Below are 22,577 nucleotides of genomic sequence, written 5' to 3' on the forward strand. Positions count from 1 at the left end.
TGGCAGGGGCCATTCCTACTTCATCCTAAGTGGAATGAGAAGATCCAAGATGGCACAAGCTCTGTCTGTTTTGTTCACTCCAGTGTTCCCAGACCTAGAACAGTGCCTGCTGGCACACGGCAGGACCTCAATCAATATTTGTTGATTGAAAGGAGAGGATGGGGCAATAAGAACTGACTTATGTTTTAAAATCTCTAGTTGCTGTAAAGTATGCATCTGGCCTCTCTTTGGTTCCTTCTAGTAACTTAGAACTCATTACTTACTTTCTCTTGGCAGCCCTTCGAGTACTTGAATATGACAGTCATATTCCTCTAGGTTTCCATTTCCCCAGGCCAACAGATTCAGTTCACATTCAGGAACTCTAGTCAACGCTGTCCAAAGAACTTCTGCAGTGACGGAAATGTTCTATATCTATGCCATCCAATATGGCAGCCACTAGCCCCATGTGGCTATTGAGCATTGAATTGTGGCTAATGTGACTGAGGAGCTAGATTTTACTTTTCATTTAAATTTTAAAATTTAATAATTTTTATTTAAATTATTTACGTTTTATTTATTTAACTACCTTGAATTTGAATAGTTCCATGTGACTAGTGGCCACTGCATTGGACAGTGCAGCTCTAGTTCTACATTCTGACTTTTTTTCTGATAATAAATTGGATATCTGCATTTTCTCTGAGAGTCTTGCTTTCTTTAACTTCCTCTCCACCATAATTAACCAATTCTGATACCCATGCCTGTGTTGGCTTCCTGTCTCACGTCAACCGATTTAGTACCTAAGACCTAAGGATTAGCTGGCAGGCACCAGTTTTCAGAGCTGCATTTTTTTGCTTTCTGGACCACAGAATTCCTCTTAGTGATGAGTTCATTAACATATATATTTATGTATGTATATAAACATGTATACAAAACACATATATTTATACCCCCTAAGTGAGGGCTGGGTGGGGATCTGCCAGTGGATTCATTATTTACACTGTGAAAATTAAATATTTACTTAATTTAATGCTGTGAGACCAAGAGTTAGTGTATATGTGTTAATCTGAGCTTGGTTCCTGTGCTATGGAATTTGACCCTCTGTTAAACATATTTAGTCAACTAAGCATATTCACCAGTAATATCTAATAATGACCAACAATGCCAACAGACCTCATCACCTAATCATTCAAATCAGCAAAGAGGACTGCCCTAGGAGATACAGATGAAGATCAGACAGTCTTTTGACAAAATCTGGGAGCCTTCCCATCTGGTTACCATCTAGAGAACCAAACAGTATAAAACAAAGAGCTAATAATGATAAGACTTTAGAAGATGTTAGAAGAGAGATCAATAAACTAAATACACTGAATTTCAAAGCAGGAAAGGTCCTTTGAAATGAGGCAGCAAAGTGCTCCCAAACTTGAAGGTTTTATCACTCTGCACACATTCTCTGAACGCATGCTATGTGCCAGGCATTAGGACACAGAGCCAAAGGACACGGTGCCTACCTTTAAGAAGTTCATGGTCTACAGGGGAAACAAACATGTAAATTATTCCAGTAGGTACAGTTGCCAGCAAATAAAAATTCAGAATATCCAGTTAAATTTGAATTTGTGACAAACAATGAGTAATTTCTTTAGTCTAAGTATATCCCACACAGTATTTGGGACATACTTATACTAAAATAATATTTGTTTGTTTGAAATTCAAATGTAACTGTGCATCCAGTATTTTTATCTGGCAACTCTAAATACAGTGTAATAAATGCACTATTAAAGGTGAGTGTTAGGTACTACAAGAAAATATCCAACAGACATAGACCTCACAGTACATGTCAAAGAAGGATCACAAAGGAGGTGAGGCTCAAGCCAAATCTTTCCCAACCAATGGAAGTTAGCCAGGTGAAAAGAATCCAAAAGGATCAGTGTGCACAAAGGCGCTGGGGTTTGAGAGAGTGGGGCATAATTAGGGAAGTGCATGTAGTGCAACAGGGGTAGAATAAGTAATAAGCAGAATTTCAATAACTGTCTGGGGGAAGAGCCAAAGTCAGAACCCAGAATAATGTTACCGTCTAAGGGCTGAGCAGAGAAAAGAGAGTTCACAAACTGAGCAAGAAGGAACAGTCTGAGGAGGAAAAAGAAAACCATGAAGTCCAGAAGGGAGAGGTCCACAGTGACAAATGCTGTAGGCAGGCCACATAGAATTAGAGAAGATCACTGACTCTGCAAACAGGGATGGCATCAATGACACTAACAAACCCATCTCAGTGGAATGTGGTGGCAGCAGGTTGAGAAAGGTCATGAAGGTGGCAGGAATAGGAGAAAGCAAGGTTAGACGTTGCTTTTCAAAAAAGTCTGGTTGTTGGGCTTCCCTGGTGGCGCAGTGGTTGAGAGTCCGCCTGCCGAGGCAGGGGACACGGGTTCGTGCCCCGGTCCGGGAAGATCCCACATGCCGCGAGGCGGCTGGGCCCGTGAGCCACGGCCGCTGAGCCTGCGCGTCCGGAGCCTGTGTTCCGCAGCGGGAGGGGCACAACAGTGAGAGGCCCGCGTGCCGCAAGAAAAAAAAACAGATAAATAAAACATATAAAAAAAAAAAAAGTCTGGTTGTGAAAGAAGTACCATGCTTCGACCTGGACAAACAGGGAACTTGTGTGGGCCCTGAACTTCAGAAAGGGCCCCAGCCTGGCTCCCCTCCAGCTCCACCCATGTCCATGTGGCCAAAGGGACGTGCTCACCTAGAGCCCATATGCTCCCTTTTAGGCTCTGGAATTCTTTACCCAAGTGGAACCAAACCTGTTTTCAAAGACTACATAAGCCTCTCCTAGGTCTATCTTCCCATGAGTGGACAATGTCACTAGTGTGCCCATCCCTACACCTGAGGCATGCCCATCCCTAAACCTCTGGCTGTTTGGAGAGGGTGCAGGGGATATGGATGGATCTTGGATAAGTGGACCAGGTGTCCACACTCTTGGATGCATCGCCCTTCATGATGTAGAATGGAGTCAGAGTGGGAAATGGAGTAGGGTGGGCCACAGACTTCCATCTATAGTTTTGTCTCAGGCCTCACAAAAGTTAGAGGAAGTCTGTAAAAAGATGCAGTTAGAAATGGACATAAGGTCAAGAGACGGTCCTTTTGAAATGAGCACAGTTTGAAAGAACCTGTGATGAAGGGGGTATTGAAGCTATAGACAGAGAGGACAATGAAAAACAAGGTCCCTGTATCAGTCAGGAGTTCAGCAGCAAATATTTCCAATGAAGGAACCACTTACAGAAGCACAGGTGAGGTTAAGGGAATAAACAAGGAATGTTAATGCACCCAAAGACTAGCAAAAGTGGAAAGCTATTATATCGCAGGGCCCAGTGCGCTTGGGAGCTGCAGCTACAGTTATTCACAGAAATGCAACAACGCAAGAAGGGAGTGGGAGGGGGCTTTCCTGGTGGCGCAGTCATTGAGAGTCCGCCTGCCAATGCAGGGGATGTGGGTTCGAGCCCTGGTCTGGGAGGATCCCACATGCTGCGGAGCAGCTAAGCCGACGAAGAGTAGCCCCGGCGCACGGCTGCTAGAGAAAGCCCACGCACAGCAACGAAAACCCAATGCAGCCAAAAATAAATGGATAAAATAAATAAATTTAAAAAAAGAAGGGAGTGAGAGGAAGAAATACCCTAACGTTTCTCTCCTCCTATCCTTGAGTTGGTGCCATTGCCTCCCACTAACTGAAGCAAAGCAGAAGAAACCAACCAGCAGGGTATGCTGGTGTCGATGCATTTCCCTAGATGCATTTTGCTAGTCTCTTAGGACAAAAGAAGGGGGAGAAGGAGTAGGAGGTGGATTTGGAAGGGCAAACAGAGATTAAATAACTAACACTGTCCCCAAGGAGGCAGGGGAGGACCTGACTCTGCGGAGATGTGAATAGAATGGAGAGTGAGCCGGCAGGAAGGAAATGTAAGGCCTTTCTGTCTGATGACTATCTTTCTCTCTGCAGTTAGAGGGAAAAGCTGATGGTGGAGGAGGGTGAGCAGGCTATAGGGAATGCTTTGATTTTCCTCCTGTAGACAGCAGCTGGCAGTTAGCCTTAAGGCCATTGTGCAGTATAGGTAACACCCTAAGATAAGGCTATTTCCCCCCACCCCTTCCCCTTGTAAGAGGAATGTCACATTCTCTCACGCCTCCCTCTTGCTTCCCTACGCTGACTAAGCAGAACTGCAGAGCAGGCAAAAGTCTTGGGGGACTTTTCCTTCTCTCTTTCCTGCAATAACCTCTAAACCCATCTCAGCCTCAGGCAAAACAAACCTTCAGCAACTTAGAGCCCCATACACATCAGAATACTTCTCTCTCAAGTACTGACTCATGGTTCCAAACAGCCTCTCTCTCTGATAGGTCCCTCCTCTGACCAAATCAAGACTCACTTCCTGTTAGAAGAAAAATAATTTTTAAAATGAATTTTTACTGCATTATAAAGAACTAGCAGTCTTACCTCTAATCCTCCCATGAGTATCTGGATTAGAAAAATACCTCTTTGTCCCAAAAGGGCAATCTCTACATTTCAAAGATGAGCTGAAGAATTTGGAACGTTTAGCCTCGGAGGCTCCCTCCCCCCCCAGCCCCCACCTTCTGCAACCAACTGGCCCTAGATCTAAAATGACTCCTCTTCCTTCTATGTTTGAAAACATGCCATCTGGTTTTTTTTTAACATGAAAAAGGAGAAGGTGAAGCAAGATTCTGGTTTGGGAAACAGAATCTCAGTCCATAGGCAGAAGTCTTTTTCCCTTGTGGGTTCTTAAACGTTGGACAAGATTAAGGTTTAATACCGAGACAGCAAGCTCCCCAGAGATAGCTTGAAAGACTGGTATAAATCTGGCAGCACCGACTTCGCACAGCCACTGCACATCAACAAGACCAGTCTTCTCAGAGTCCTCTATTCTTGAAGTGTGGGTGGCGGTCGTAGGTGGTGGCGTCCATTTCTCCGGGATCTGCCACCCAACTTGCTGGGTTGCTGACTCCCTGTAGGGCTGCCTCCACCCCAACGCAAACCCAGCCTCTGAGAGGCACCTGCTCCCCATCCCGGAGTCCTTGGGGACTGTGAAGGTGGAACAGATATTTCCCTCTTCTCCCTCCCACCATCGACGAAAGCCGGCTCTTTCAGGTCCAGAGAAAGATCCTATATGGTTTCCCACTCAGCGCCTCTCAAAGATTCTGGGACAGGAAACCAATAGTTTCAGCTTGAGACGAGAGGAAGGGGAAAAAAGCTGGGGCAGGGGCAGGTGAGGAAGGGGTTCATGGGGGGAGAGGGGGGCGGGGAGCGCAAGGAGTAATTAAAGAGGCTGAAAAGCAACTCCCAGGACCAGGGGAGCGAGGCAGGGAGCAACACCTCCTGTTTTACACCTGGCATCAGGTCACACCTCTTTGTGGGAACAGGACTGAAGAGAAGTCCGACGCAGGGAAGGATGCAGGGCGGGATGCTGGGTGGGATGCGAGGGCCCGGCACCTAAGGGCTCCTAGTGGATCTTGAGACCCGAGGAGCAGAAGCCCAGTCGATCTGCACTGAAGCCTCCAGCTTACTCCACGCTTCTTCCCTCCACTCAGGGCTCGCCCCTAGTACCCGGAAATGCAGTCTTTCAGGTCCTCCAGGTGGAGGCCTGACGCTGGGAGCTGCTGGGTTGGGACCCGCAGTGGGGTGACAAAGAGCAGAGAATTTTTCAACCTTAGAAGGTCAGACCTGAAAGGGCCCTTAGAGAACTTTGTAGGGCCCTAGTCCCTTGTTTCCCACACAGGGACCCTGAGGCCTGGGAAACAAGGACTTTCCCCAAAGACACAGAGTAAAGTGAAATGGATCCAAATGCGAGTTAAAAGGATATTTAACACTGCAGTCTGCAGAGAGCCGGTTAATCAAGGAAACGCAAAGGCAATTTACTTTTGGGAGGGGGGGACATCAGCTTTGAAAAGAAGCATTATAAAATTAATTTCCGAGACAAGGAGGTGGGAGTGATGGAGAGAAAAAGCACTCAAGGCTCGGCTCACCAAAATTTAATTTTGATTATCTTGAATGGGCTCAGATCGCCTTTGCCAACATCTCACGGTGCTAATATCACTGGGCGGCAGGGCCCAAGCAGCCAGTTAAAGTAAACCCCCACCAAGCCGGGCCTGCGCACAGCACTGCTCTAGAGACACCCTCTTTCTTCGGGTTAAAAAAAAAAAAAGAAAAAAAACCACAAAAAACCCACAAAAAAACACAACACACAGTTAACCACCTGTCAGGGCTGAGGACACAATGAGGCGCTTCGAAAAAGAGCTTTTCATGCATGCGTAATATATTTGTTCAGCTATTCACTTAATGAAGCTGATAAATGTGATGCAAGACAATAGTCAAGTTAATCTATTTAGTAAAATGTTTTCGAGACTTTCAGGCTACGTTAAGGAGGGGAGCTTTCGGCGACATTTTCATTTAAATGCGCTCATCTCCCCTCTTAGGCTGCACAAGGGGGCTCAGGCAATCTATGTGAATATAATTTCTTATAAATGTGTCTTTAATGGGTTTAATTCACCCTTGCCAGCTGTTTTGGGGGCTATTTTGTAAGAGCAAAACAAACGTTTCAGGCTTGGAAAGCTAGTTAAAATTAGTTTCGGTCAGCAAGGCCAAGCTATATTTCCTGCAAACCATCTGCTTGATTGGCACAATAGAAGGATTTTCAAGGAAAAAGGGGGGAGTGAGTGTGAAAGGAATGAGCGGTGCGGGGAGATGCTAGAAAGGGCTGGGGCGGCCGGTAGCTCCCTGTGGCCTATTCTGAAGGTGAACCCCTTAGAGGTGTCTTAATAGAGCGGCTCGCCTAAAGAGCTGGGGCTGTAGGAAAGCTCTTACAGCCCGAGCCTCGCCGCCCTCCTCGTTTGCCTCGCGCATCAGCTCCCTCTTTTTCCCTGGGACAGCAGAAGCCAGGAGGCGGGTGCTAATTCCGAGGCCACCGCCACCCCGCAGCCTGCCAGACTTGCAAAGCGGCCTGCCAGACTTGCAAAGCATTCTCTGTTGGTAGCTCCGGTCGGGAGCGCCACGGCCTGGGTGTTTGAACCCTTGCAAAGTGCGACCCTGGGGTCCCAGTCTTGCCGAATTTACGTTCGTTATCGTTTCGGGGGGCGAGGAATATATCAAGCCACTCTCTACTTTTCGGGCACTTCGTCTCCCCATGGGCGGCCTGCACTTACCCGGGGCAGGCGCTCACGCCTCGACCCACACTGGAGAGGGTGAGCCATGGCCAGACCCCGGCGCATCGGGCAGGGACGCGCCAGCTATCCAAGGCCCCGGGGGCGTGGCGGGGGGAAGAAACCCCAGACGGATTCCGGAGCCCTTCCCTTCCCAGGGAGGCTCCGGCAGCTTTGGCCTCGAAGGCCCCAGGAGCCTCGGCTGCCTCTACTGAGGCCTTCCCCCAGCGAGCAGCGGCGCCCGCGGCACAGGCGAGGATCTTCACCCCAACCGGCGCCTCCGATACTCTTTTCCCCTTCCGTCTTTTTTTCCCCTGAAAGATAAACAGAAAGCCCCGCTCTGGGAGAGAGGACGCTAGTGACTTCTCTGAAATAAACTTGAAGATAACGACATTACAATGAATGGCAGGACGCACAAAACCCCAAGGGCTCAGGTCAAACGGCATTAGTCACAGGTCTTAGCCGCAGCCGCCGGCTGCGCAGCCCCTTAGGCTATGGCGGAGTTTGAAAAGACGCGTTCAAGGAAATCACTTAAAAGTAAGATCCTTTCGTCAGATTTCTTGCTTCCTTAGGATTTATTTTGCCTTTTCACGGGCCGCCAGCCCTCGCCCCCGCCTTCACTCTTCCCCTTGGAAAAAGGAAAAAAGGCTATGGAGACGGACCGCTGGAGGCCAAGAACACGTGGATCGCAGCAAGGGGTTGACCCACCTTCCAAAAAATGTCAGGCCCCCCTTTTAAAAGAAGAAACATTAGCAGCAGTTAGTCTAGAGTGAGGCAGAATGGCCGGTGTGTGTGTGTGTGTGTGTGTGTGTGTGTGTGTGTGTGTGTGTGTGTGTGTGTGTAAGGGTGGGAACCAAGGAGCGTGTCAATTGTCAAGATAGTAACTGTAAAAACTACACCCAGGGGGCTTCCCTGGTGGCGCAATGGTTGACAGTCCGCCTGCCGATGCAAGGGACACGGGTTTGTGCCCCGGTCCAGGAAGATCCCACATGCTGCGGAGCGGCTGGGCCCGTGAGCCATGGCCGCTGAGCCTGTGCGTCCGGAGCCTGTGCTCCGCAACGGGAGAGGCCACAACAGTGAGAGGCCCGCGTACCGCAAAAAACAAAAACAAAACAAAAAAACTACACCCAGGGAGATACCTCAGCTGGAGAGGAGGTCTAGGGAAGGAGGGTCAGGGGGGTCAGGAAGGACTTAGACTGGCTTTGAGTCCTTACCGCCCCTCAATACAAAGCCCTGCAAATGTAGGCTCTATCTTCCAGTAGACTGCAGTCAAATGCTATACTGCTGAGCTACACTTCCTTGATGAGAAACCCAACACCTCTAGTCTGGGTTTTCCTCCTTCCGGGAACTGGCAACGGCTCCTGACAGGGGAGTAGGGGATGAAGGAGGGAGGGAATGAAGAGGGGAAAAAGAAGAGAAGGAGGGAGAGAATGCAAAAACCAGAGCTGGTCCTCCTGCTTCCAGAAAGCAGTTGGTGGGGAGGGGTGATAGCGAATGAAAACGCTGTGGCAAGATTAGAGCTCAGGTGTTCAAACACTTTCGACTTTTTCCCCCCTATTTTATGGCAAAGCTTCAAAAAGAGGAACATTTGAAGTTCTCCGAAGATCTGTCTCTTTCGTTTCCAGGGGACTCCAGTTAACTTGAGCAACGCATTTCCCATATTTAAATAGCCACTTATTTAACAGTTGTTCTTTCGTTAGTGGTTTTCCAGGGCCTGCTGCCCAGAATGCCTCCATAAACTTAGTCTTGGGCTCAGAAACTCCGTACTTGCATCATGTTAGAGCATTAATTCGGCTCCAGAGCCCGACCTAAATAACTTTTTAATCTGAATCAAGGGAGAGCTTTAGCGGGCTCCATTTCTGGTTTAATGTGATATAAATCGCAGATGCACTTTTATTGAATGGTTAAAGCAGCGACATGGAGATCATCAACACAAAATGCCCTGAACAAAACCATCGAGAGAAATAAAGCTGGTTAATAAGATTTTTGAGAAAGCTTTGTGTTAAAAAGCAAAAAAGGAAAACCAGCTGAAGGTGACAGTTAGTTCATGGTTAATAGGATCAGGGCGGCCTGGCGGGCTGCACACTTCTCTTTGGGGAGGTTCAGCCACACTAAAGAAATGAATGGGACATTTTACACATCTGTTATCTAGCCGAGCCGAGAAACGGAATTGAGGCTCAGCGCCACCCCAGCCCCAACCCAGCAGAAAACACAGTACTGTCTACAGGAAGATTCTCATTTGAGGCACCAAATTAAGTAAGAATCGTCTTTCCTCATGTGGAACAACATTTTTGGGAACCGCGTCCTTCGTGCTGTTTTCATGTGTTTGTACATTGCAGTTGATGAAGAAGCAGCAAAACTTTGGCCGGGTTAAGCGCCCACAATGGGTAGGACTCTCTCAGGACAAATCCCAACCTTCGCTGCTGTGGTTTTAAAAGTCCAGGCTGTGAGTTTCTACTGAAACTGCCGAGGGCTTGTAGAGGTTAGAAAAGAGCCAGCAGGGCACCCACAGTGTCCAGGTGTCCTTGTCTGAGGCAGCCTCCAGCAGAGGTAAGCCCTTGGGAATGGAATCCGGCTCCCTTGCCCCTTTTCGATGCTGCTCTCTGATCCTCCCCCGGGTGAACTGCCGTTAGTTCCTCAGTGACACTTATAAAGATACGTCGCTGAAAATCGTTTTCTAAGTTGCTGGGAGTTTGCAGGAGGGTCATATTACTATTCAGGTACCCACTAACTCTCTCGATCTCAATTAGTTTCCCAACATGAAATAAATCAAGACCACCCCCCTCCAACCCTAGGGACGCACATCCAATAGCCCCAAAGCATCAATTTCAAGTCTCCCTGGGTTGTTAGAACGGCACTCCCCTACCCCACATTTATTTAACCCACCCATCACATCTGCTTTATGCCTCAGCTGGAGTAATGTACAGGGCAGAGACCGAAGAGGGAGTATATTTTCATGTTCACTGACTTGAAATTTTCCATTGCCCTCCCCACAAGGGGGGAGGATTATTTTACTGATTGCCTGGAGATGAATTTCTATGAATATTTATTGATTTATTTTCCAGGCTCAGCAGGGGAGCTGCAAATAAATTTAGTGCATTCTTTAAATAATTCCTTTTCTATGAGGCAAGATGTCATCTGAAACTTCTAAATAGGCATTTAATTAGCCCGGGTGTTGCTTCCGAACAAAAACTCCCGGCGAGAGCTTTGGGGGAGCACTGTATTGCAAAGAGGCGGTCGATACGCAGAATTGATGCGCGCCAGCCTTTGTTGCCAGCCCATTGTGCGGGCCATGCTTATGAAGACTAATCCAATCATAAATTGCACCCCTGCGCCAATCAGCGCGCCCAGAGCCTCCAGCGAATGAAGCTCGAGTGGAGAACTTTGTTGAACTTCATTGTCAGAGCTGTCACTTTTCAAAACGCTTTAACGGGCGGGCCACTATAAAACCATCACCTCAACGGGAGGACCGCGGAGGACTCGCAGACACCCAAGTGGGATCGTTACTAGAAGACGTTTGCTAAGCCCAAGAGAGAGGGCGGGAGGGGCGGGAAGCCCAGCATTTACCCTCTGGCCACTGGAAGAAGGGTTTTTCCGCCCGCCCCTCGCCTAACATGATGTTCCCCGGCCTCCTCGCGCCCCCAGCCGGGTACCCCAGCCTCTTGCGCCCCACGCCCACCTTAACATTGCCCCAGTCCCTGCAGTCGGCATTTTCCGGCCACTCGAGCTTCCTGGTGGAGGATCTGATCCGCATCAGCCGACCCCCAGCCTACCTGCCCCGCAGCGTGCCCACCGCCAGCATGTCGCCCCCTAGGCAGGGGGCCCCTGCGGCTCTCACAGACACAGGGGCCTCGGACCTGGGCTCCCCGGGTCCAGGCAGCCGGCGGGGCGGCTCACCACAGACGGCCGTCTCCCCTGCCAGCGAGCCCACGTTTCTGAAGTTTGGAGTGAACGCCATCCTTTCTTCGGCGCCCAGAACTGGTAAGTGAAAGCAAAACGCTAAGGGGCCGGTCTAGATGCAGAGTCCTTATGGCCTCAGTTTCCCATACGCAGCGGGTACCCACGCTCACAGCAGTGCACACACGTACGCAAGATCCCCGAGGCCCCACTGTCAAGCAATGTGAGACTTAGGTTCAGACGATTCCCGGGAAGCCTCCAGGTTCGCCCCACCCTCAGAATGAATTTGAACACCTACAGGCCGAGCGGGCACAGTTCCCTGGCGCAGTGAAATTGCGCGCACGCCCCTGGACGTCTGCGTTTCTGTCCTTGAGCTTCTGAAAGCCAGTTTTTTTTTTTTAACCCAAGACAATATGTTTACTAGCTTAGCAAGTATTATCGGTCTGCAATTCTTTTCTCCCCATCCCCATCAGTTCTTCTATCTCGTTAGTGCCTAGGATGACATGGCGGGGGGACTCTGAGGACTATTGGGGGAGGGGATTCCACAGATAGAGACAGTGTTAGGGAAAGTTTTACTTTACTGTGTCAGTACACTGAGTAAGATGCCTTTGAAACCAGCCGAAAGGTTAATCATGTCGTGTATTCACTGTGCTGTACAATAATCGTGTACTTAATCAAATTCCCTTTCTGTCTCCCTCCTTCTGTTCCTCCTTTCCTCACTCTCTCCCAGAAACATCCCCCGCCTTGCTCCAGAGTGTCCCTCCCAAGACCTTCGCCTTTCCCTACTTTGAAGGCTCCTTCCAGCCTTTCATCAGATCTTCTTATTTCCCAGGTAGGTCTCATCCCCCTTCCTTTCAGGAGGCTGGGCGTCGCCCCAGCCCCACTCCGTCGCTCCCTGCCCCGAAGCCATATTTCTCCGTCCACCTCACGGGGTTACGCTCCGGTTCAGAGGTTGCAGGGCGTACAACATTCACGAATCCGTCGCGCCAATTTGATGCCCTATTTAGCACAAGCAGTGACTGCTTGACACTTTGCACCAATTCCCTGCTCTACAAATTAGCAGGAATTGTCATGGTCCAAATTTGAGGCGGTTCCCTTCCCGGCGAGGAGCTGTTGGCATCCCTTCACGCCGCCGTTTTCCCACAGAGTCAGTGCACTTGGCCACGATTCCCCACAAAGGTTTCAGCACCATGACCAATTGGTCAGCTCCTCCGGGCAGCCACACACAGACCAACCCTCGCCCCTCCAAGCCGCGGAGAGACACCTACCAGCCGGGGCTAATTTCTCTTTAAGACTCATTCAGGGCTTCAGGCTTTTCACAAGACCACATGGGGTGCCCTCTTGTGTGGGATGCCTGGGGTCGCCCAGGGGGAGGGGGACTAGATCCTCCCACAACCCCAACCTTCTATTTCCTACCTGATTTCCCAAACTCTTTCTCATACCGTCCCCCACCGCCATACCGTTTTAAAGATCCTAGAGCTCGTAAATTAAGTCGGAGGGAAGCCCAAAATTGGGTCCCGGTTTAAAGGAGAAACACCTTAAACAGGTTCCAGGACGTTTTCATCCTGGAATCCCAGTGGTGACGCAAACTATGGCTCAAAATCTCTGCAGCTGGTCAAGATTAAGGAGACAGGAACTCTTATAAAGGGAAGAGAGACTGGGCATGGTCGGTGGGGGATGGGTAGAACCTCGACAGCACTTCCAAATATCAGCGAAAGAAACAAGCAATTGATTTTTGAAAGGGGGAGAGAGAATTCACCCCCCCTCACCATTCATGCTACTGCTGATAATGGAATTTGCTCCCTTTCTCCCCCATCTCAATGCTGTAACAAAAACAACCCGAGCTTTATAAATAGCTTTTCATGTCCATTTAATGAAAATGATTCGGGGAAGAGAAGCCTCTGCCATCAGTATTCTCCCAATGGTCTTGGCCTGCAGTTGTGTTTAGTTTGAAAGTGTAAATCTCTTTTGTCCCAGTAATATATGGCTTTCGCTGCTTGTCCTCAGTCTTTTTCTGTTAGTTCATTACTACACAATTACCATTCACGCTTCATTAGAGTCTCTGTTTCTTTTGGATTTTTTTTCTCCCTTAAAGCGAAACTCTCCCCCCTTTTATCATGCCAATACCCATTGGGAAGCGGTCAATGTGCTAATTAGCTGCCACTTTTCATGTATTCTGGCCGAATTCTTTACGTTTTGTGGGGGAGGGGAGGAAAGATTAATATAAAAAAAGATGAATACTGATTGGATTTTTCAAAACATAGAAAAATCCAAAGCGGATTTTCTCCTCTCTATCAAATCAGTAAATCACCTCATTTTCATCTAAAGAATGCAAAAGCCACAAACGCGTTAAAAGCTTAGGGGGGAACCCAGTGGCTGGATACTTTATTTTTACAATTTACTTTTTTCTGCAGCTATATTAGCTGATGCACGCAAGTTAGTTTCCCTGATATCGTTGAATGGAAAAACGAAATAGGCTATTGTGGGGGGTCTTTTCTGTGTTTCCGTGGTTTTACCTAATCCGGGTTTGCACGGTTGAAAGGGAAAGTTATTTGGGCAGAAAGCGCCTTTCACTCTCGCAGGTTTGTAGGTTCGTAGCCTATTCTCCAGGCGGAGAAAAAGGAGAGCTTTAAAGAGATGAAGGGATCACAGAGAAAAACCTAAGGAGGCCGCAATGATGGGGCGGACGCCACCGGCCCGGGCGGGCCACCGCCCACTCACTCACCTCGCACCCCTGGCCTCCGCAGCGTCCTCCAGCGTCGTGCCCATCCCGGGGACCTTCTCCTGGCCACTGGCCGCTCGCGGCAAGCCTCGTAGGGGCATGCTGCGTCGAGCCGTGTTCTCCGACGTGCAGCGCAAGGCGCTGGAGAAGATGTTCCAGAAGCAGAAGTACATCAGCAAGCCCGACCGCAAGAAGCTGGCGTCCAAGCTGGGCTTGAAAGACTCACAGGTGAGGGCAGTCTCCCCAGAGCCCCTCCCCCCACGCATCGTACGAACGGGAAGGTTCTCTGAAACCGCCTAGGTCCCATTGTACAGAAGCGGTAAGGTCTAGAGAGGGAGTAAGCGCACGAGCCAGCTTCACGGAGGCTTCTCGCGATAGCCCGCTACTCTCCCCACCCCGTCTCTCCCGGGCCCAGCGTCTCCCCCACCCCCGCCCACCTGGGCCAGGTGCCGGAAGAAAGGGCGAGAGGTGCGTGCAGCCGAGCTGGTGGGGGTAGGGTAAGGGCCACTTCCGGTCCGAACTCACTTTACTGGGTGGGGAGCCGGCAAAGAGAGGAAGAATAGGGCCTCCTTCCCACCCACTTGGGGCGGTGGCGGGGGTTCTGCGCTAACCGCTGCTTCTCCCCTGCTCTCACCCCTCTCGCCCCAGGTGAAAATCTGGTTCCAGAACCGACGCATGAAGTGGCGGAACTCCAAGGAGCGCGAGCTCCTGTCTAGCGGGGGCTGCCGCGAGCAGACCCTTCCCACCAAACTCAATCCGCACCCGGACCTCAGCGACGTGGGCCAGAAGGGTCCAGGGGACGACGACGACGAGGAGGACGAGGGCCCGGGCAGCCTCCGCCACCGCCTGGTCTATCATCACCCGTCCCCCGACCCTCGGCACCTGCGGGACCCGCGCCTGGAAGGGCCGCTGCCCCACTCGCCCGCGCACTCTGGCAGCCCCGACAAACCTTCGGACTTCTCCGACTCCGAGGAGGCTGAGGAGGCTGAGGAGGAGGAGATCACCGTGTCTTAGAAGCCCTCCCGCGCCCGGGGTACCGATTATAAGTGCTTTGAAATTGAAGAGGTGGGATTCGGTGCGTGTTCACTTGCCCCCGCTGCGCAGACGCTGCCGCTCCCCGCTGTAGAACTGTCGCGTCGTCGAGGGCACCCTGGCCCCTTCCATTGCCCCCCAACGACATTCCCTTGCCCCACACCACCTACCAACAGCCCTCTCCGCATAAGTTAAATTTAGGTCTTGGTCCCAGCCTTAACTTTGCCGCGAGGGCCCCTGTTTAGCTTCCTTATTGCAAGATATTTTCAACACAGTGGGGTGTTCACTCTCCCAGCCCGGGTTTAGCTGTGAGCCAGGCCCTGCTGGTCTACAGCAGCAACAACCCTATAAGGTAAGAAACCTTTTCTGAAGTAGGAAACCGAGATACGAGTCACAACATCAAGCATATAACTTCAAGACCCCTGACTTCCTAGATCCCTCCACCTCCCCACCTTAGGTAGTGAGTGCCTCTTGCCCAACTCCAGACACTGGTAACCCAGTCTTCCCGTAGCAATGCCCTTAGAAAGCTCAAGAATTTCAAAAAAGAAAAAAAAAAATCTACCCGTGCCTTCTGGTCTAAGGTACCACATAAATATTGAGTCTTTTCTATGTGTCATATTCCAAACGCTCTCTGGGCAAAGAAGTGAGTTCTCTAAATGGGAGGAAGAGTCGGCCTCTATTTCGAGTGTGTGTTTTAAAGACTTTTCTTTACTATTTCTGCATGCATAGTATATGCACCAAGCACTCTACCTTGTGCCCTTTTATTATTTCTGGGGAGGTTTCACTGAGCACTGGGCATGATGTGAACAGAGAGAGACCCACAAGCCTCTTTGATTTTTTTTTCATAGAACTTTGCTGTCTTTGCACAGCTTTTGTGAACTGTACACTATTTTGTACACTTGTATGGATATTTTATACCAAGTTTATTGTGAATAATATAAAGGACTGACTAGATTTCCTTCTCTCTTTTCTTGCAATGGTTTTTAAACTTTAAAAAGGTAGCTGTTTAATTGAGTAACTTATAAAAAATACTTATTTTGTATTTTTACCATGTACAGATTTTTATATATGTATATATGTATCAAATGAACAAATGCCAAATAAAAAGTAGGATGCACATAATGATCAAGTGTTATCCCTAACTTACAGAATGTTAGAGCTATTCTAGTGCAAGGAATGGAGCTATTCTAATCCAAGTGCTGCTGGAATTTACAGAAGGTATGCTCATATTCAAGAGAGGAAGGCACTTGTCTAAAGCACCCAACTAGTTAGAGGACAAGCTAGAACTAGAACCCATCTCTGACTCTCGGGCCAGTGCCTCTTCTGCTTCCCTGTACCATAAAATAGCCAATTTTGCTATGGTTACAAGTAAAATAGCTCCAGTCAAGTGATGTCAACAAGTTGAGTCTGTGATGATCCTTCTCCTCCTACTCCAAGGACTGAAATGATGGACTAGAAGACAACAATGAAAGTCAGTTTAAGTGGTTCAACTTTGCAATGGTTTTTCTTTCCCTCCTTGAAGGCATATTTCCTAGTCCCCAGGGAAGCCCAAAGGTGGTTTTGACTTCTGTGTGTGAACTGATTTTAATAGGAATGACATCTACAGGCAGGACTTGGGAGCCCAGATACAGACTCTGGGTCTCCCCAGTGAAACTGAAGTTCTTTAAAGACTAACTTTCAGCAGAAATGATTTATTTAACCAGCAACCAGTAAAGAGCATCAGGTTAGAACCCTGGCAAGGGCTCTGTGCTCTTTGAGAGACTGATCTCTGCCACATCAGCCACATAACACATTTGTTTATTGTCCTAACCCACACCCCAACAGCCGGGAAAAAAAAGTTGTTAAGCTTAAATTTCAATAGTTTGCGTTATATTTGAAATTTGAATATATTCTATTCTCAACTCTCTTTGTTCAGATAACACAAGCCCTCTCCATGCTAAGGTCCTGATATCCTGCCTTCCTGGGCCCATTCCTGACACTGGCAATCACTGTTTTCATTGTCGTGGGAATTTGGGGGGAAAATTAATTATCATAGTTATCTTAATTCAAGAAATCTCCCACATTTCCCCCTCAGTATATATGAAAGTGTTAGCATGGTGTCCTGCATATGGTAGGCATACAATCTTTCAGACAGGAAACCCTCTCTGCTCTGAGTGATTCAGGCTATTTTCTCCTTCCCTCTGCTGATGCCCAGAGAGATAACCAGGGATGGAATCCTGGCCAGAAATGGCCCACACTTCCCTCTCTGCCAGCTCAAGCCTGCAGTTATTACTTAGAGTCGAGAACTATTTTCAGGCATGGGGATGGATTTGTGTCTACATCAAAGTACTCTAGTGGCACACCCGTGTGCGTTGCAGCATTATTTACAATAGCCAAGAGATATTCATGTTCACATCATTCCCATTATTCACAATAGCTTCCACAACCCAAATGTCCATCGATGGGTGAATAGATAAAGTGGTAAACACACACGATGGAATATTATTCCACCTTAAAAAGGAAAGAAATCCTGTCACATGTTATCCTGTCAACATGAATAAACTTTGAGGACATATGCTAAGTGAAATAAGCTAGTAATAAAAAGGCAAATACTATATGATTGCAATTATATGAGGTATCTAACGTAGTCAAACTCATAGAAACAAAGTAGAATTGCAGTTGCCAAGGGCTGGGGTCACAGGGAAATAGGGGGTTGTTCAATGGGTGCAGAATTTCAGTAATATTTCAGTATTGGAAAAATAACTCCCATGTTAGCAGATTTTAAAATCCAGCAATGGTCAAAATTATGGCAGGCAAGTGAAAAAAATCTGAGGTAAGCAATATATATATATATATATATATATTGTTTTTTTTTTTCCTTTGCCACACCACACGGTGCGGCTTGCAGGATCTCAGTTCCCTAAACAGGGATTGAACCCAGGCCATGGCAGTGAAAGCCCGGAATCTTAACCACTAGGCCACCAGGGAATTCCCTGAGGTAAGCAATATTATCATAAGGCAATGTAAAATTCAAACCAAGAAGTATTGTGTCATGTAAATAAAGTTTTTTTCTGTATTAAGAAAAGTTAAGAAAACCCAGAAAAGGAAAAAAATATACTCTGGAGGTTTTTAAAAAATGTATGCTACTCCCCCATATGCACAAAGCTTTACTTCTTGAGAATTACAAATGGCACATTTTGGCTCATTTTAGTGCCAATTTTAGCTGAGCGTCACAAGGGTGAGAATCATGTTCGTTTTGCATACTGTTTTCCTAGTGTCATGCATAGTTCCTGACATGTATTAGGTGTTTGATATGTGTTGAATAAATAAATTAATTAAAAGGAGGGACAGAGACACTCTAGATTCTAGACCATAGGTCTGAAAGTTGAAGGATTACTTAGCCTGATAATAAAGTAAAAGAAAAACACTAAATTAACTGGTCAGATGTGTTTTTAAAAATCAAACCAATTGGGCTTCCCTGGTGGCACAGTGGTTAAGAATCCACCTGCCAATGCAGGGGACGTGGGTTCGAGCCCTGGTCCAGGAAGATCCCACATGCCACGGAGCAACGAAGCCCGTGTGCCACAACTACCGAGCCTGTGCTCTAGAGCCTGTGCTCCGCAACAAGAAGAGCCACCACAATGAGAAGCCCGTGCACCGCAAAGAAGAATAGCCCCTGCTCACTGCAACTAGAGAAAGCCCGTGTGCAGCAACGAGGACCCAACACAGCCAAAAATAAATAAATTAATTAATTAATTAAAAAAAAGAAATCAAACCAATTACTTTAGTCCAAAAGACTAAAATAGTTATAAGCTGAAGAATAATAAATACAACAAAGAAAGAATTTTTATTGAACACTTATTATGTGGCAGGCAGGCATTCTGCTAGGTGCCTTACACATCAGTGCTTCTCTGACTTTAATGAGCATAAGACCACCTGGGGATCTCATCAAACTGTAGATCATGATTCAGAGCTCTGGGTATTTATTTAGCATTGCTAACCCCTTGTTGGTCCACAGAACACACTTTAAGTAGTGAAGATTTACATGAAGTTTTATCCTCACAATAACCCATCTAAGGTAGATATTATTATCCCACAATACAGATGGACAAACTGAGGCTAGGAGTTTTGGTAATTTCCCCATGCTTACCTCAGCCAGAATTCAAATTCAGGTGCATCTAACTCTAATACACCATCCTCCTTCCTTGACTAAACTGGTAAAAACTCATTTAACCAAACTCCAACCAATAGGCACTCTTTTTTTTTGGTATGTATGTATTTATTTATTTATTTTCACACACACACACACACACACACGCACACACACACACACACACACTGTATTTTATTTTTACAAGAGATAGACTGACACCAAGCACTGTAAATGGATGACCACAACAAAAGCAGCAATGATTGCAATTACCAAACACGAAACACACTCACACTATGTCATAATATTGACATTCAGTCCAGTGATCCTCCACCGTAACGGCTCCTTTGCTTTGCAGTGAAAATTGATTTTTATATATATATATATATATTTTTTTTTTTTTTTTTCTTTTTTTGCGGTGTGTGGGCCTCTCACTGTTGTGGCCTCTCCCGTTGCGGAGCACAGGCTCCGGACGCGCAGGCTCAGCGGCCATGGCTCACGGGCCCAGCCTTTCTGCGGCATGTGGGATCTTCCCCGACCAGGGCACGAACCCGTGTCCCCTGCATCGGCAGGCGGACTCTCAACCACTGTGCCACCAGGGAAGCCCTGATTTGTATAGTTTTTGAATAGGCACTCTTAATAGAGCTTTTATGTTTTTTAATATTCTGAAGTTATGAGAAAAAAATCAATGGCTATTTAGGGATTTCCCTGGTGGCATAGTGGTTAAGAATCTGTGTGCCAATGCAGGGGAGATAAATTCAAGCCCTTGTCCGGGAAGATCCCACGTGCCGTGGAGCAACTAAGCCCAGGCACCACAACTACTAAGCCTGCACTCTAGAGCCCGTGAACCACAACTACTGAGCCCGTGTGCCACAACTACTGAAGACCGAGCGTCTAGAGCCTGTGCTTGGCAACAAGAGAAGCCACCGCAATGAGAAGCCCACGCACCGCAACGAAGAGCAGCCCCCGCTCACCCCAACTAGAGAAAGCCCGCAGGCAGCAATGAAGACCCAATGCAGCCAAATATAAAATATAAATAATTAATTAAAAAGAAAAAGAAATCCAAATTAAAAAAAAAGAATCATTGGCTATTTAAAAACCTTTCTCATCCACCTAAATCTCTCGAACTACCAGCTCTCCTCCCTGAGGTCTAAACCGGTGATCCACAAACTGTGATGTTAAAAAACCTCTTTACACTCTTAAAAATCACTGAATATCTAAAACACTTTTTTGTTTCTGTGGGTTTTATCTATCGATATTTTTGGTATAAGAAATTAAGGCTGAGAAAAAATTTAAATACTTATTACTTCATTTTAAAACAATTTTGTTAAATATCCATACAAATACCATACTTTACGAAAGATAAGTATATATACAAAACAAAACAATTAGAAAGAGGAGTGGCGTTGCTTTACATTTCTGCAAAACTCTTTAATGATCGGCTTAATAGGAGACAGCTGAATTCTCTTATCTGTAGAAAACTTGGCTTCATACAAATATGCAAATGGAAATGAGCAGTATTTGATTAACCTTAGATGACTGTGGCTCTTCTTTGGTACAATAGCAAAACTTGATGAGTGGTAGTTTTTTAAAGGTTAGTAGCAATTTGAAATCTAAATTCTTATCAATGAACTTTTCAACTACGTTACATTAAAGTCCATTGGTCTGTCTTGCAGTTTGAATGGGTATTTTACCCATATTTGATTTTGTAACATCATGCACTGGTCATTTGGAAAACATCGGTTCACTGGGTAATGTCAATATTCTAAACATGGACACTTTCCATATATTATCAAACATCACATTTGTTAATATCACACATCTCATCATAGAAGTTTTAAGAGTTGAGGAGCTGTCAAGCTCGTGGTGGCAGATACAAGTTTTCCAAAATTTAAGTTTTTATTTGAAAACTCTAATTTTATTATGGGGACAAATGCTATAATTTTTTCTTCAAGTGAAAGGCTCACTTCATTCATTTTTGAGAAAATGTCTACAAGATACCCAAGTCTGAAACCATAGTCTTTCTATCCATCATTCTTTCAAGTAAAAATGGAGTTCCATGAAAAATGTGGCTAGTTGAATCGCAAAGGGCTTTTCCTGGAAATCACCATCACATTTCACGATGCAGGAGTGCTTTATGCACACTTCTCATGTCATCATACATAGTATTAAAAGGATTATATATTATATACTTAAGCATTGAAATTTGATAACATTAATAATTTTTCCTGCCCCACCAACCACATTCGTAAGTGAAACTGGCTGTCTGTGGGCAGGAGGCAGCAGAAAATGCAATGACCACTGGCGCAGTTTAGCACCCCTGCCTTGATTTGTGCCAAGGTGCCAGTAGTTGTACCGACAACCGATTGTGCACTAAAAATGCCCTAAAAATGTCAACACAGTAGTTGAATAAAACATAATATTCAAAAAGGTATTCAATATAAATACTTCAGCAACACTTGGATTTGCTGTCAAGCATTTACAGATCTTCTTTGATGATTAGCTGTTGTGAATACTAAACAAATACAAACAGAATAGAATGTCCGGGCACTTTTGCAGATTTGTCCATTTCCAAAGCAAAATTACAGTTTTGCAGACGATTTATTAACTGTTTTTGATTAGTTGCTCTATTATTGGGAAGTGGCACCATCATGACTTCTTTTACTGACTTTTCATTCAGCAGGTGTTCAGCATTGTCAGCTGTTTTAATTAGTCTCTCAGCTGCTGAATGTACTTCCTTAGCTAATGCAAGATGCTAACTGACTCTGTGAGATGCTTTAGCGGCCTTTCCATTTCTAGTCTGAAAATCTGTAACATTTTAATTTTTTTAATTAATTAATTAATTTATTTATGGCTGTGTTGGGTCTTCGTTTCTGTGCGAGGGCTTTCTCTAGTTGCGGCGAGCGGGGGGGGCCGCTCTTCATCGCGGTGCGCGGGCCTCTCGCTGTCGCGGCCTCTCCTGTTGCGGAGCACAGGCTCCAGACGTGCAGGCTCAGTAGTTGTGGCTCACGGGCCCAGTTGCTCCGCAGCATGTGGGATCTTCCCAGACCAGGGATCGAACCCGTGTCCCCTGCATTGGCAGGCAGATTCTCAACCACTGCGCCATCAGGGAAGCCCTGTAACAATTTTTAATTTTTAAAGAGTGCCTCACATCTTTGTTTTAAAAGTGCAATTCAATTCCTTTCTTTAAACTCTGAATGATTGGTCTCAGAATAATAGTACAATTTAACTGGAACCATAATACTATCCCCAAACGGTCTGTTGTGTAAGACAATAAAGGTAAATTATTACATCAATTAAATTTTAACATATTTTCCTTCTTTTTTGCAGTTTCATCCAGCTTTTGTTTTTGTTTATTGGGGGGAGGGGCAGTATATTCCTGCCTTCCATGAACTCTGATATGTCACTTTTATCTGTTTTAGCATCTTTAGAAATAGTGCAGCTATGGGTTGAGAAAGTGACTCTTCTAGTCTCCCTTTCAATAGCCAACAATTCACCCTTAATATAAGAAAAGCATATGGCACATTTTCTTTTATTTTTAAATAAAATATAAAATTCTAAAATAATAGCAGTTTTTGGCAAAATCTTACAGTGTAGAACATTTTCAAAAAATTTAAAAATAGTATT

At 46.5% G+C, this 22,577-nt stretch overlaps 1 protein-coding gene across 1 annotated transcript; it reads left to right on the forward strand.

The window, feature by feature from the left end:
- The first annotated feature begins 10,720 nt into the window (after positions 1-10,720).
- DBX1 (developing brain homeobox 1) lies at positions 10,721-15,048 on the forward strand. The gene is made up of 4 exons (XM_022583765.2): positions 10,721-11,151; positions 11,798-11,899; positions 13,815-14,017; positions 14,438-15,048. Exons 1-4 carry the CDS (start codon positions 10,785-10,787, stop codon positions 14,801-14,803), a joined length of 1,038 nt encoding a protein of 345 aa, XP_022439473.1. The 5' UTR covers positions 10,721-10,784; the 3' UTR covers positions 14,804-15,048.
- The last annotated feature ends 7,529 nt before the right edge of the window (positions 15,049-22,577 follow it).

Source organism: Delphinapterus leucas, chromosome 7, assembly GCF_059928025.1.
Source record: "Delphinapterus leucas isolate spDelLeu-1000000601 "Yukka" chromosome 7, BTC_Dleu_Yukka2, whole genome shotgun sequence".
Lineage (NCBI taxonomy): Eukaryota > Metazoa > Chordata > Mammalia > Artiodactyla > Monodontidae > Delphinapterus > Delphinapterus leucas.

Bases quoted from the DNA above. Each gene is read 5' to 3' on its own strand.
- DBX1 (XM_022583765.2), top strand. From the start codon at position 10,785: ATGATGTTCCCCGGCCTCCTCGCGCCCCCAGCCGGGTACCCCAGCCTC. The intron at 11,152-11,797 runs GTAAGTGAAAGC...ACTCTCTCCCAG, and splicing joins TTCTTCGGCGCCCAGAACTG to AAACATCCCCCGCCTTGCTC. The intron at 11,900-13,814 runs GTAGGTCTCATC...TGGCCTCCGCAG, and splicing joins CAGATCTTCTTATTTCCCAG to CGTCCTCCAGCGTCGTGCCC.